The 16,216-nt window shown below is 44.8% G+C and overlaps 1 protein-coding gene and 1 non-coding gene across 4 annotated transcripts in view; one reads left to right on the top strand and one right to left on the bottom strand.

Annotated features, from left to right (window-relative positions):
- The window catches only part of arhgef10 (Rho guanine nucleotide exchange factor (GEF) 10), a 58,428-nt gene that overhangs the window by 39,475 nt on the left and 2,737 nt on the right, over positions 1-16,216 (bottom strand). For 2 of the 3 annotated variants that reach the window (XM_015970352.3, XM_015970354.3), the window contains exons 2-7: positions 11,310-11,413; positions 3,703-4,044; positions 1,797-2,099; positions 1,246-1,282; positions 1,083-1,171; positions 818-880 (exon numbers count right to left, since the gene is read on the bottom strand). In XM_015970352.3, coding sequence (XP_015825838.3) covers positions 818-880; positions 1,083-1,171; positions 1,246-1,282; positions 1,797-2,099; positions 3,703-4,044; positions 11,310-11,346 — 871 coding nt within the window. In that variant the 5' untranslated portion in view covers positions 11,347-11,413. The remainder of the gene's footprint in view (positions 1-817; positions 881-1,082; positions 1,172-1,245; positions 1,283-1,796; positions 2,100-3,702; positions 4,045-11,309; positions 11,414-16,216) is intronic. The other variant, XM_015970353.3, reaches the window with a different exon arrangement.
- On the top strand, positions 10,307-10,379 carry trnaf-gaa (transfer RNA phenylalanine (anticodon GAA)). The gene has a single exon. It is a non-coding gene; the product is annotated as a tRNA-Phe (tRNA).

Below are 16,216 nucleotides of genomic sequence, written 5' to 3'. Positions count from 1 at the left end.
GTCACGCAGATGTGTCATGAGATTTGAAGCGTTGCTGCCTTTCACAGACACTTTTTCTGCATGTGCTGCAAACAGGATAGCCGTCTTCTATCAACTGTCCCTCGGTATTCTTCATATATCTAAAATATGCCCGTACTTCCCATGTTGTCTTCTTTGAGGGATAATAAATGTCCTGAGCGCTGCCGTCTCCTCCTTTGACCATTATTTCAGCTTTAGCTTCAAGAAAGTTTTGGTTGTAAACAACAAAGCGCGCATGAGCCGCCGGCAACTTCAGCAGATGATACGGTGGCTGGTAAGGGTCACCGCGCCTACGCCGCAGCCACAGTAATCCACCGAGAGAATTTTTAAAAAAAAAAACAAGACGGTTATTACCGCTACACCGGTTACCGTGACAACCCTACCTGATCGTCTGCTTTGATCTATTTTGAAAACTCTGATCAAAACCGATAGGGGCGCTATCGGCCGATTGGGATCAAATGCCGATTCATCGGTGCATCCCTAAAAGGAATCAACAGTTTTCAGGATATTTCTATTTCATTTAGTTAATTTACCTTTAACTTGCAGTTTGTTATTTGAAAACCTCAAAGAAATGGTTTGTTTTGTGAAGATAGTATGTGTAAAATTATTTTCGAACCAAGTTCGAAAATCTCCTAAATGGTCAGAAATATTATTTAAAAAGGGTCCAAACTAGTTGTGTATCTGCAGGAATTACAGCAATAATCTGGGTTTTGGGAGAAAAATGAAGATGATGGAAACAAGAAGTTTTACCAGACGTCGAGTTAAAGACAGGAAGCTGCTAAAAAAGTAGAAAACATACAGAAACCTGTGTTGGAGTCCGAGTTCTCTCTGGGTACGTCATCGTAGATCACCTCATCTGGATCTGAAACATAAAACCGACATGAATGAATGAATCCACGGCTTCTTCTCAAAACTATCAGAAAGCAAAGAAAGAAAAATCTCAGAGAAACGCCCTCACAAGGATCCACTTCCTCCTAGAAACAAGGAAGGAAGTGTCTGGGAATTCACTTGTGTCAAAAGAAAAGTTAAAGAATAGAAAACAGAAGATAAACCCTAACACTTACTTTCCATCCAGGCAGTGTTGGCAGGATCTGACGCCCATTTAGCCAAAGCATCCTCTTCTGTTATAGGTGGACACTCTTCACTGAAAACACTAAAAAGACGACTTTTATTAGCATTTACGCTGATAAACGCCGTGGTTATGACGTGACAAGCTGTGGGACTCACCTGTCAGCAGACGTGTTGCTGGTTCCGACCACCGTCACTAAAACAAAAGATAAAAAGCTTCTGCTGTGATTTTAAACAGAACAGCGTTTCCACCACCAGGTGTCGCTAAAGGCCCCACTGATCTGATTTTATATCAATGATGAGCTCATGAAGAAAATGTGTTTAAAGTTCTTTTACGAACTTATTTCCATCGTGACAAAACTGGGGTTTATCACAGCTAAGTGAACACCTGCATTACTTTCACAAACACACCGAGGTCTTTTAGGGAAATAAAACAGCGTGACCTAGGGCGAGGCAGTAACAGTGCTGCCGCTCCACCAGCTTGGACTGCAAGATTTCAGGGAAACCGGAAAATCCTCACAGCCGACACTGATCTTTGGGGGATCTAAATTTAGTCTCTACTTCCTTGTAGCGAGGCTTCAGGAAAACAGTGAAGAAAGGACAGAGGATGGAGACGGCGTTAAAGCTCTCTCTCACTCAGAACTACCCGAGCGTGAAAAGAAAAGCAGATGGACTTTATTTGTTTTCAGTGCTTCCAGGCTCTACTTTACCATCTTCGTCCACGGAGAGATGTCGAATGATGACGGGCGTGGTGTAGGTCGGTGTGATGAGTGGGACTCCAGAGGGGGTCGCATAGCCACAAGGCACGGGCACAGAGTACCCTGAAGTAACGCCAGGAGAACCGGCGTGGACACCCTGACCCTCCTTTGGCTCCGTTGGTGAGGAAGACGATGAGGAGGGTCCGTATTGTTGTTCATGGTGTTGCAGCTGTATGGGAGTGATGTCAATCACAGAGTAGGGGCTGACTTTACCCTGGGAGGAGGTTCTGGGGTAAGCCTGAGGGGGGGGAGGCTCTGTTGAAGGGAAATAAAATAATACAGATTCATTTAATTATCATATTAAAGGGGCATTATGGAAGTTTGACAGACAAAACATGTATAGAAATAATAAATGTCTTCATTCTCCTGCAATGCCCTGGTCCTGTAGAATGAGCCCTGGCATTTTTACTGTGATTGCCTGTTTTTCTGTAAAATCACAGAAAAAGAGAGATGCTCGGGTCGAGCAGGCTGCTTCATGCGCGTTCACGCTAAGGCATAGCCCGTAGCGTTTGCTAGCCGTAGCTTTAGCTGTTCCTAACGCCTAGTGACCAAGCTAGCTACATTTCTGAGGACCCTTAGCTACTTTCTCCTAGATATTTTCTGCAAATTATCAACAAAATAGCCATTTTCGCTCCGAACCGTTCTTTGAACGTTGTTTCAGCTGTCATCAAGGATATAAATGTTACGGATGCAAAGGACGCCACTGGCGCTTCAGCTAACCTAGTAAAACATCGAACTTCCATGCAGAGGTCCTGGGTTCGATTCTGGCTGTGAACATAGTTTATTTAGAGTTTCTGTTTTACATTAATGGTATATTTTTTTACAGTAAGATGCCCAAATTTTTATTTGAGACTCGCCGAACGGCATTGAATTCACAGATAAAAGAAGATGTGGGTTCAACTTTCATTTTGGAACATTTTTTCAAGCAAGGGAAGGGAATGATCTGAGCATGCAGGAGGACTGACCCATCTTAAACCTTTGTCAGCTGTGCTGAAGAGAAAGGTACAGAACCAAACTATTTAATTAATTAGATGCGTGTTCTCCTGTTCTCCGCGCCCGACCCCCCCCCCCCCCCACACACACGGGACTGTCTCAGCCGTTATTTTCGTTAAGAAGTGTGCACGTACAGCATACGCGCCTCGTGCACGAGCCTACTATTGAAGCTGCTGTTACGCTTTTGGCCTGAGGGGGCAATCACGAGCATAAAAATTCAAAACTCCGTAAAGTCCCTTTAAATATAACAGAACTGGTTTGGATTTTCCATAAAACAACAAGCATTATACTTAGTTAATAACCCACAGTTAAGTGTTTTTAAAGCTACACTTGCACCGATTCTGGGTTTGAGGGCAGATTCTGATTCTACAGATGATAACGATTATTCATTTACCTAAAAATGTTTTAATTTAGATGGGGGTATGAACTTAAAAACCAAAAATCGAGACGCATGCATGGTTTTTGTTCTGGATTTTCTCTAAAATAAAGCAATGCAATCGGGTGCCTTTCTGCACTGCAACGCTGCAGAATGAGTGAATGAATGCCAGGACTTCCAGCGATAAAAGACAGACGCTGTCCTGCAGCAGGCTGTTGGAGATAAGAAGGTGTCATAAAAAACAGGCCGTCCTCCTTTATGTCCTAACTTTAGCCTGAGCTGAAGGGCTGGCTCAGAGCCAACCACTGCAAACAGAGAATGCCGAAAAGAATGTGGGGAATTTAAGATTACTGCCCAAAAGAACAAACGTACTGTATTTAAGGCACTACGTTCAACTATCCATTACCTGAACACAGACCGGGCGTGTTCGTCAAGCTCTGAGTTTAAAGCAAACACTCTCATTGCAGCCGCAGCTTTTGTTTTGCAAACCTGTCGTTCTGGGGTCCGTGTGTGTGTCGTAACCGAGAGCAGGAGGAGGAGATGGAGGTGGTGGTAAATCCATCTCCCTGTCATTAGCTCCCTCAGGAGCAGATGTGCCTTCAGCCGCTGCCGCTGCTGCTGCTGCTGAGGAGGAGGATGCGTTTGGGGCAGCTGGAGGGTCTGCTGACGATGGAGGTGCTGGAGTGTCCGGAACACTGTGGCTGCTCACAGAACATTCCTGCTGCTGATCCTCGGTGGTGAGAGGTGGAGCCGGGATTTCATCCCCACTGTCGTCAAACTCAAAGGCTTCTCCTTCATCTTCATCGTTGAACGGGTCACTGTCGGCAAACACTGGAAACAGAAGTTTCACAGGTGTTGAGGGATCATGCTAATTAGCAGTTTCATCAGTTTAAGGTTTAAAATGCTGCCTAGAACTTCAAACTATTCCTTGATGCAGAGGTAATCGTTTTCAGTCCCGACAATGTTAGAGCAACCCAGCAGCCTGACCTCCACTCTCTGTCTCCTAATGTCACTTCTGCCATTTCCAACCTTGGAATAAAACTAGACCCGGTTCTGAAGATGGATGCTCAGGTCAATAGCACAGTCAGGTCCTGCTTTTACCACCTCAGGCGAATTTCTAAACTAAAGCCCATCCTGAGTGTCCGTCTTCTACAATCTCTGATTCACGCCTTCATCACTTCTCGGCTCGATTACTCCAACTCCTGCTTGTACGGCATCAGTAAAGCTGCTCTGTCTAGACTCCAGCTTGTCCAGAATTCAGCAGCAAGGTTCCTGACTGGAGCTGACAGAAGCACATTATACCCACTCTTAAATCACTCCACTGGTTGCCCGTTCAGTTCAGGATCAATTTCAAAATTCAGCTTCTCACATTCAAATCTTTGAACAGTCAAGCACCTCCCTACCTGTGTGAACTCCTCCATTACTACCACCCTCCTCGTGCTCTTAGGTCTGAAGATCAGCTCCTTCTAACTGTCTCTAAGGCACGTTTGAAGACCCGCGGGGAAAGGGCTTTTTCTGTTTGTGGCCCAAAATTGTGGAACTCATTACCTATTCAGGTTAGACAAGCACCCTCTATTGCCGTTTTTAAATCATGCCTGAAAACCCACGACTTCTCCCTGGCCTTCAACTCCCAAACCATAAAGCATTAACTCATCCTTAGTTTTTCCACCTTGTTTGTTCGATTTTAAATTTGTGTTTTTATATTCTGGTTTTACTTGTTCTATTGGTTTTAGTCTGTTGTTCCTTTAACTCTTATCTTTTTTACTTCATGATACACGACTGTTTTAGCTTGTGTTTTTTATCATTTGTTTTCATGTGCAGCGCTTTGGTCAGTTGTAATGCCGTGTTGAAAGCGCTCTACAAATAAAGTGGTATGGTAGGGTATGATGCAGTTTTTTCTATCGCCTACGCCGATACAAGCTGCCCATTTTCACGGACCATATTTATACATTTTCGGCCTCACTTACAAGCTACAAAGTCACCAACAACAACAGTGGACAGACAGCCAACGTGTCAATCAATCAATCAATCAATCAATCCTTTATTAATCCCAGAGGGAAATTAGAGTTTCAGTACACACAATTCAGAGATCAGACATACATGGGCAAGACACATGACAAGAATTGGTGACTGTAGTCATTCGCAACCCAAGTTGCGTTACCTTAATAGAGATATGAGGTTGCATGAGGATTGGTTCAGGTGGAGGGGGAAAAAAAGGCACTTCACAGCTACCCTCCCCCAGGAGGGCAGCTTTGCTCTGCAAAAAAACACCTCAACAAATATGCAACAGGCTTCAGACAACACACCATGACATGAGACTCCATTGGAAGGCGGGGAGGGGGGGCAGGGATCCTGTTTCCACCAGTGAGAGCAGCCATCTACGGCACTCATCTACTGTACAGTCACAGGTGGGAGGGAGATCTTGGGAGAAGCAAAGAGCACATTGACTCCTGCAGATTGATGACCTCGCCAGGCTGAAGTCCACCAATCCGAAGGCGGGGGGGTCACAGCATCTGCCTGCATTCCTTCGTGGGGGGGGGTTTGTTGCTTGCCGCTCAAGGCTACCAGGGCGTCAGATTCAGATAACAAGACTTTGTTTGGGTCAGGCTGAGATAATTTTCCTCTCTACCTTCAGTCTTTAAACTGATCATTCCAGTCCTTCAGTGAAGCCAATTTTGGGTTTTTAAACCTGTCCATACCGTCCGGTGACTCTCTCCGAGATGACATCCATTTTGCGCACTAATACCGGTATCGCAGCTTGGACATTGTCCAGCTTACGATTCACCTCGAGTAACGTCCCAGTCTGAGAAGTCTCCACACGGACGGTGCTTTCCGTGGGTACGGGTCACCCTCCAATTCCTCCCGTCTTCCAGAATTTCCAGAAAACCAGATATCCTCCCACTCCAATCAGGAGAAATCCAGTGATCATCAGGCCGAATATCCGCACGTCTTTGATATCCTCAATGGACGGCTGGCTCAGGCATATGATCTTCCACTCCTTCCAGGAATCCAGCATATATCCCACCGGGTGTGTCCCCTGTGGACATGTGGGAGCCCCCAGCACCGTTCTCGTTGTTGAAAAAATATTATTGATCGCATTGAATGACCAATTTATCAAATCCATGGTTAGTAAAAATAAGAGTTTTTCAGAAGAAATGCAGAGAAGCGCTCTGTGGGCAGACAGGACAAAGAGCCTTGGGAAAAAAAGATAAGGGAGCGAAAGAGAGAAGCGTCTGTACTCCGCGAGTGCCTTGAAGAAGAAAAAAAAAGTGCCACAATGGTTCAAGCTAAACGTGAGACCAGATCAGAGATCAGAGATCAGCCTATAGGCCAGTAGCTGGAGGGGGGTCAGGTGAGATGCCGATTAAAAAGTTGAAGCTGCCGTTGTGCATTTTAAAATGAAATATCCACAATAAGTTTCTCAAATAGTGTTTTTTGGACAGCATTTTATATGAATTAGAAAAAAAAAATGTAACCTGCAATTTGCTCTTTAAGGATGTAGACTGAGGTTATGCTGACAAAAAGACCGATCGGAAGGAAATTTTTAATCTTTTCAGCTATTTTTTACGTTGGATTTTAAATGGAAGAGTTGTGGTCAGACTAGTTATTGGAGAACTTTAATTGGACCCTTGTGGATGTAAAATTACCATTTTTGTTCAAGATGGCACTTTTCTGGCAATGACATGAGGCTTTGAACCGTTGGAGTTGCATATTATTTTGAATTTCTGAGCGATTGGACAAAAGCGTTGGCTTGATCAGCATGTGTTAGCGTGTCGTTATAATCACAATAATCCTTGCTTTCTGATGATGTGTAATATGAGAGTCTTGCAATAAAGATGCTGATTTTAAGTGGATGTTTGTGATGTCTTGCGTGTGAGATTATGATTTAAGATATATGTATCACTCATGAATAAACGATCGTCAAAGAGCTCATTGATAAAATCACCCAACTGTAGTCGACAAAAATGTTTTAGAGGATTTATTAAGCAGATACGTTCCAAGATCATAAAAATTTATTTACACGAAATCAATACAAATGAGTGTAAATGAGAAATCTAACTGAAGAATATCAAAACTAAAAACTAAATAAAAATAGTGGTGAAAACACAAAGGCGACATGCAAAGACACACCAGAAAAGTCTCTCTCTCTCTTTTTTTTTTTTTACTTGGCAGCAGCATCATATCATCAAACTCCCCATTCCTGAGACTGGATATCTAGAATTCCTACCTTGATATCTACGGATGTATCCTACTGTAAAATTAGTTCTAGTAAATAAGTGTATTAGCTCATGCCAGTTAACAAATAAAAGTTGTAAGCATTGACTCCAATCTCCACTTTTTAAGGGGAACTAGGCAGTTTCGGCTTGCTTTTAGCACCCCCTAGTGTCCATTTGTAGAACCTAAACCGATCTCCTTAACACTGTAATCTAACAGCTGAAAAGTGTCTACAGGAGTGATTAATCACTAAATTTAACACATCAGCTGTGTCCATGATCTAAAACATGCAGGAATCGGGCTGGAAGCAGACTGCAGCACCAGGTATGTCAGCTCCATTTTTTCTAAGTCCCAACAGAGTGGCCTGCGATTTTCTGGCCACATGGGGCGATAGAGTCTGGGTGGCATTTCATTAACCCTGTAAAGGGTCATTTTAGCACATACTGGCTCAAGAAAATGAATTAAAAAAATATGAAAAAGTTGCAAAGTATGCCTTTAACAGACCTTTGTTTAGAGAGACTGCGTATGGTTTTTACCATTAATTTCTTGAAGTATCCGTCAAAATGTTGTTGAAAATGAATGAAATGATGTCCAGTTGTTGAAAAACATTAGCGGCTTCGTAACATAATTCAATTCAATTCAAATTCAAAGATACTTTATTAATCCCAGAGGGAAATTAGAGTTTCAGTACACACAATTGTGAGATCAGACATACATACATAGGCAAAGACACATGACAAGAATTGGTGACTGTGGTCATTCGCAACCCGATTCGCGCTACCTTAATAGAGATAAGAGGGTTACATGAGGATTGGATCAGGTGGAGGGGAAAAAAAGGCACTTCAGAATTACCCTCCACAGGGAGGGCAGCTTTGCTATGCAAAAAAAAAAACACCTCAGACAGAAATGCAACAGACTTCAGACATTACACAACATAAGTGTCCACTAGGTGGGGTGGTAGGGTTTTGGGACTCTCCACACATCAGCAGCAGCAGCCGCGATAAGCAGCGCTCTTCACCTCAGTCCAGAAAGGGGTGAGAGGTCGTTGGGTTTACAGAGCACAGTGACTCCTGGAATGATTCAACGGCCTTCACCGGTCGCAGTCCCGCCCAGGCAACAACAGCATTCCACATTTCTTGATTGGGGGGGGGGGGGGGGGGGTTATCGCTTTAGCCTCACAGGCTCAAGGGCACCAGATTCAGATAAGAAATTGTTTTGGGGCCAGACAGATAATTTCTTCTCTGTCTTAGAGTTACGCTGGTCCTCAACCTCTCAAAATCAAAATGGCGTAAATTAATCTATCCCAATCCATGCTGATTCGTCCACTCGCTCCATGATCACATCCATCTTTTGTGCCAACGCATGAATCTCAGCCAAAGTTCCAAGCTTACGACTCATCTCGACAATTATATGAGTCTGTGAATTCACAGCGCGGTGCAATCCATCTCTGAGCTCAGGGAGAGCTCCAATATTCCTCGACAGCTCATTAATTTTCCGGTAAGTCATGTAACCTCCAAGGCCAAAGAGCAGGAAACCTGACACCACCGCCACGAATATCCAGACGTCTTCAGAATCCTCTACAGACAGCTGAGATAGGCAAATCAGGTTCCACTGTTTCCAGGAGTCCATAATGTGCCCAACTAGATCTGTCCCAGAGGGGCACCCGGGAACCCCTTCTCCCGTTCTCATCGCTGAGAAAATTTTGTCAATCACGTTGAGTGACCAGCTGACCAGGTCCATTTTTAATAATTTCCAGTTTCCAGAAAAAATGAAGAAGCTCCGTACACCCAAAGACAGACAAAGAGCCTTGGGGATAAGATGGGGAGGAGAGGAGGAAAAAAGTGTCTGTCCTCTCCAAGAGCCGGAAGAATTTACCATAACCATATCATCAGGTCTAAAATACATGGGAACGGGTCAAGTCTCTCGGCGACGCCATATTAGATTCCACGTTTCCTTCTATGGGAGCTCATGAGGACAAAACGCATTTACTGATTTGAAACAAATGGTTACAAAACTTTCGTCTTTCTTAAATGCACTGATGAAAGGGAGTCCGATGTGCTTGTTGCTAAAGTTTTCACTCCCCAGGGCTTTTTGACCCTAATGGGCATCCATTGGTAAGGTCGCATTCCAACACAAAATTACTGCTTGCTTGCAACGATTTAGATATCTACTGCCCCCCATCGCCAGGAAAAATACACAATGCCACTTTAAGCACAGCAGCGAGTTTGCTAGTAGAAAGTTTTCACCAAATAAAACATCTGATTTTATACCAGACACAGTTTAGTGACGTAGTTTCTGCCTCCCTCAAAGGAGTCACGTCCACTCTAGAGGACTCACTCTCTCACTCAGCAGCAGGCAGGAAGGAAACAAGAAATATGTTTCCAGCCTCCACTCTGCCATTAGGCCAGAAGGAAAGAGAGCCGCTACTCCCTGACTGAAGAGTACAGCTATGCTGTTACTTCTGAGCTAATGATTAAAGAGTCGGTTTGACACAAGAAGGCACAAGAATCCAAAAACGAGTTGGAACAAACCGGCTCAACTCCTAAATCTGCTTCTGTTGCTTCCCAGAAAGCTGGTTTTGATGCGTTTAAAAGGCTAAAACTAAGAATTCAATATAAAATCTGCAAGAGTTAATAGAGGTTCTTGCCTCATCTATGCTTTTGCTTGTTTTAAAAGAAACACATTTAGGTCTCCATTCCAGAGATTCTTTGGAGCGCGATCATGACCAGAACAGCCTGACCACGATAGACCTTCAGTCTACAGTTTTATATAATCTGTCACTAATATCCTGACTTCACCCCCAAGGAAAACAGAAAAAACAGCTTTAAATAATCTCATTTCCTCACCCAGGGAAGGTGATAGGCCATAGAGGAGGCGTGCCGAAATAGCTCAGTTGGGAGAGCGTTAGACTGAAGATCTAAAGGTCCCTGGTTCGATCCCGGGTTTCGGCATTTTTAACCACCCACTAAAAGTTGCTGTAACATTAATTCAGTTAACCTAATGCGGCTTGAACAACACATTTTGCGTTGAACAAAATTATTCATCTAATAAAAGTTTAGCTTTTGAACTCATTTTCCACAGTTTTACATGAGCGGGGAACCAAGATTTATAAAATTAAACTCAGCAGAAAGAAACAATGTCTTAAAGTTCCTAGTGGCCTTAAATCCTCGACACGACTCCCTCAGGCTCTGACAGGCAGCGGCTCAACCCCTCCCGTCAGTGTGAGAACGCAGCCCGTGACCAAAGTACCAGGTCGGCACCGCGATCGCCTTTCCATCTGCACCCATGACTGATGGAGCGAGAAAAAAAGAGGGGCAAAGCGGAAATCTGGAAACAGAGATGCTATCCGCCTCGTTTCCATCTGTGGTTTAATCAGTTTGGAACACAGCAATAAAGCAAGGTTCACCCCACAGAGCTCCAAAATGGCAGGATTCATAATCATGAAGTGTGTTTTGACTTCAAACTGCTGGGATTTAAAATAACGTGAATAATGTCAGCTTAACAACACACATACACGTCTAACCTGCACAACGTCTCCTAGCTGCTCCCAGTGCAAAAGTGAAAATGATCTTCAGCTCCAACAATCAAACGTGATGACCGGACAAAAACATGCATGCAAATGTGATGCACAGAAAAGACATGGTAGCCATTGTCAATTCATGCAACAGTGTCAATTCTGTTCCCAGGACTAATCTCCACCGTGAATATCGGGATCCGCTCAAATGAGTCAGCAGGTCACAATCCGCTCCTGCATTCCGTTATTAGCACCACGCTCTAACCAACTGAGCTAACCGGCCCCTGCTGACCTCAGGGCCCATCACGCTGCATGGTGTGAATGGGAATGTGTACGTTACATGTTGATAAGGATTTGTTGACTTTACTTTCAGGAGGAGGGGGAGGGAAGTCTTCCATGTCCATGTTAGCTTCTCTTCTCCTGAACGAGCTCCAAAAACACACAGAGGACCAACTACGCCAGCACACATTCCTAAAAACAAAACAAAACAATAAAAGCACATCCGTTATTCACACATTCATTTTTTATTTTTGGGGGGGGGGGGGGGGGAGATAATTCAGTCCCTGTGAATCAGAAAAATGCACACAAGTAGAGAAACGGCCATGTGGTTTTTTTTTTACCTCAACATCTAAACATCTAATCAAGACAAATGAAGCAGCTAAAAATAGATTGTGATGCAACGCTGCAATTCACTGTATGATGTAGCCCAAGACAAGCAAGCGTGTATTTTGCATGGATGTCTACGGGTCTGAGTCGCTCTACTCATCTCAAAGTTGTGGTTTTATCTTCTAAATATGTACAAAAACCAAGGACCACTGTTGGGGGAGGTGCTAATTGGAGTCTTGATAGCAGACTGAATGTCAGAGGGGACATTTTTTTTTATCTATTTTCCAAAGCCAGTTAAGGTCCGCGACCAAATAAAACAGTTGGAGAGGGAAACGGGTCAAGCTAAAGACCGAAAAAGCAGGGCGGTTGCAGTGTTTATGTGGAAGAGCAGACTTTGCAGGTGGGAGAATTCCTACATCTGAGAATGAGGAGCCGGTACCAACAACACAGATGTGGAGTTATCCAGGAGGCAGCAATGGAAATGAACAAGTCCAGCTGCACGTCTCGGTTAAACAGCGTGCAAACATGGACAAAAAAGGCTTTTGACCAGAGGTGGGTGGTATGTAAAAAGTACACAAATAAACCAAGTGACACAAATAACCTAAGAGTAAAAAAATAACAGCATAAACGTTTGAATTTTGTTTCGGTCGGATTGTTTTTAATCAACGTCCGAGTGCTCTGTCCTTGCTTTTTTTTGCAATTGGTAAATGTAGTTTGTCTAGCACGAGCACCCGGCAGCACCAGCGCCCAGCAGAACCTGCACCCAGCTACGCCAGCGCCCAGCAGAACCTGCACCAGCACCCGGCAGCACCAGCGCCCAGCAGAACCCGCACCCAGCTACGCCAGCGCCCAGCAGAACCTGCTGGGCGCTGGCGTAGCTGGGTGCGGGTTCTGCTGGGCGCTGGCGTAGCTGGGTGCGGGTTCTGCTGGGTGCGGGTTCTGCTGGGTGCGGGTTCTGCTGGGCGCTGGTGCTGCACCAGCACCCGGCAGCACCAGCGCCCAGCAGAACCCGCACCCAGCTACGCCAGCGCCCAGCAGAACCTGCACCAGCACCCGGCAGCACTTGCGGAGATTTCAACTGTAGAATACGCTTTTGCAGGCCATCTTGATGCAACTCCAAACAAGCTTGTTCATTGGATAAACTGCCTTCTGCTGAGTGGTGACTCAGTAAATAAGGTTGGGTGGGGGGGCTGCATTGATAAAATAATTTTTTCATTCTAATTAAATTTACATTTAAATATTAACTTGACTGTTGTACTGACATCAGATGTACCCCTACTCCCTAAGGAGGGTCTGGTCACATTTTTACTTCACTGAAACCGCTCATTTGGACCTGAGGAAATACAGCCAGCATGCTGAGGCAGGAGAGACCTTTGGTCTTGCACAGGCATGAGACACATTCACATTCCCCACCAACACCGACTTTGGTTTCCTGATGTACATCTCCTATCAACAGGTGAGTTTCCGTCTCCCTGGGTTAAAAACGGAAAAAGCAACCTCTTCAGAATACTAATGTTCTCACAAACCAATGACAAAGTCATGACATCATGCAGCCGCACAGAGCAACCACTGTTGCAGTTTGTACACCCAACAGTCCATACGTGCAATGCAATACCACAAGACACAACACTGATTCACCATCAGCCTGTATCTGACAAAGACAGATCCACGGATGAGTTGTGAACAAGAACGACAGCTCGTTCTGGGACTCAAAGATTGTTTTGTCTATAAAAAACATGAAATCCTCTGCCTCTTTGTCCTCGGTCCTACTCTTGTGGCACGATGCCAGAGCAGAGCGTATGAACATAAGGGGCCAGTGTCTGGTGAGCACAGCCAACAGAAACAGGGCGAGGACACACTGCCTGAGGAGATATTTTCCTGTGTGATACTAGGAGTCCACAGAGGCAGACAGGAGCAGCCGCACCGTTACACTATTGTGCGTCAATGAATCCATCGTGAAGTTATCGAATCGAAAAGAGATATGCGTTTATGAAATAGGTGGCAACCTGACAAACTGTTCAAAGACATTCACAATCAATACGGTGAAGACAACGTCCTTTTAAATCACCTTTAGAAGACACAAATTATACACTGCACAGCTTGTTATGGTGTGACTTCAACTGCAGCGAAGACCAAACTGTCATCAGGCTCATTGTGTAGGGATGACCAACTCAACAAGTACATTCCTCACATCTGTGGCCTGTCAGAGCAGGGCTGTAAACAGCAGCACGCGTAAACGGAGAACAGCCGAGTACATAACAAACTCTTACCAACAGGCCAAGAATTCATCATCCCTCTGCTTAGTCTTTAAATGAAAGGTTCTGGACGACGATCTAATCAGAGAGCAATAGTTGGGGATGAAGAACAGGAGACCAGAAAGGTAAAGTCATCCTCCCAGTTGATGATGGGCTCAGCTGAGCAGGTCATTACATGCTCTGAAGGCTGCGCACACACACACACACACACACACACACACACACACACACACACACACACACACACACACACACACACACACACACACACACACACACACACACACACACACACACACACACACACACACACACACACACACACACACACACACACACACACACACACACACACACACTATATGTGGTGCAAACATAACATGCTCTTTTTACGTGATGCCTTCTGATTGATGAGCACTGTTACTGCAAAGGCTGAATACATTTTGTACCACAGTTTAGTACAAGTAAGTGGCGAATGGAGGGCAAAACTCAGTTTTTGAAATGCATAAAATATCCAGTCTTTTTCAGTTTAGACTTCCTGTGTCCTGTGGCTCAGCATTAATTTTTCATTTAAATCTCATTTCCAAACATCCACACTCCTAAAAAAATACACTTTTTTACATCCTACAACTTGGCTAGACATCAGGGCTCATATCGCAGCTCTTCTCTGCTTTAATGGCAGCGCTGTCAGCCCATCTTGTCCAGTAAAGCGAGCTAGAGCGACAGCCAGATGCTCAGTGCTTATCCTGCTCGACTTATCGGCTGCATTTGACACTGTCAGCCATAGCTTCCTTTTGTCCACACTCTCTAGCATGGGCATCACAGCAAAAGCACACTCCTGGTTTGAATCGTACCTCACAGGACGATCATTCAGTGTATCTTGGCTTGAACAATCCTCTAACGTGCACCATCTTGCCACAGGAGTCCCCCAGGGCTCTGTACTAGGATCTCTTCTCTTAGCCATATACACCACCTCACTGGGTGAGATCATTCGATCACATGGCTTCTCCTACCACTGCTATGCAGACGACACCCAGCTCTATCTGTCATTTCCACCGGACGACCAAACTTTCTCTGCAAGAATATCAAACTGTCTCTCTGACATATCAAAATGGATGAAATCCCACCATCTCCAACTCAACCTCTCTAAAACTGAACTACTTGTCATCCCAGCAAAACCATCCATACAGCACAATATCTCAATCCAAAATGACTTCCCATCTCTGGCTCCTTCAAAGGCAGTTCGAAATCTGTGTGTTCTGATTGAAGAACACCTGACCTTTAAAGATCATGTTGCCTCTGTTGCTTGTTCATGCCGCTTTGCGCTGTACAACATACGAAAGATCAGACCATACCTAACAACATGCCACCCAGCTCCTGGTGCAATCTACTGTCATCTCCTGCCTCGATTACTGCAATGTCCTTCTAACTGGTCTTCCAGCCTGTACTGTGAGACCTCTTCAAATGGTCCAGAACGCAGCGGCACTTCTGGTCTTCAATCAGCCAAAAAAGAGCACACGTCACCCCTCTGTTCATTGAGCTCCACTGGCTACGGCTAGCAGCACGCATCAAATTCAAATTGCTAACACTAGCATACAAAGTCCGAGATGGTACGGCTCTCATCTACCTGAATCCTCTTGTAAAGGCTTACGTCTCGGCCCGGCCGCTCCGGTCATCACAGGATCGTCAGCTAGCAGTGCCTACACCACGCTCAGGACAATCCAGACTCTTCTCATGCATCATTCCACAAATGTGGAATGACCTACCAAGCACTACCAGAACAGGGGCTTCCTTTTCAATTTTCAAGAAACTCCTGAAGACCCTGCTCTTCAGAGAGCATCTTCTTAAGTAGCACCCTCCCTGCACCTGCCCCCCCTCTCTACTGCCCACTCCTTGTTCCCTCCTCTCCATGATTGATATCAAGTTGTTGTTACTGTTGTTGTTAGCCTCAAGGGCAACATGCCGATTATCACTTGTAAGTCGCTTTGGACAAAAGCGTCTGCTAAATACATAAACATAAAGCAGAGGATTAGAGGGTGCTAAAAGCAAGCTAAACTACCTGGTATCCCTTTAAATTCTGAATGTTACAGAAATATTTCTTCAAGGGAAATTGTAATGTGATTCTATACTGATTGTATAATAAAAGGACATTTGGTCTCTTCGTTTCTTCGAGGTTTCAATCTGGTGATGTTCAGATGGACCGGTAGCACCTGTGTACGGCAGACTCGCCTCCGTCAGTGTGCCCCAAGACAGCGGTGGCTACAATGTAGTTCATCCCCACCAGGGTGTAAGTGACTGATTGTGTTGTAAAGTGCCTTGGGGGGTTCCAGGACTCTAGAAGGCACTAGATCAAATACAGGCCATTTAATCACTAGACAGCATTGTCACATGATGGCATAAACTGGTCAAAAGC

The sequence above is a fragment of the Nothobranchius furzeri genome, chromosome 18, assembly GCF_043380555.1.
Source record: "Nothobranchius furzeri strain GRZ-AD chromosome 18, NfurGRZ-RIMD1, whole genome shotgun sequence".
Lineage (NCBI taxonomy): Eukaryota > Metazoa > Chordata > Actinopteri > Cyprinodontiformes > Nothobranchiidae > Nothobranchius > Nothobranchius furzeri.
The sequence above is the reverse complement of the archived record's forward strand: the minus strand, read 5'-3'. Positions and strand labels throughout refer to the sequence as shown.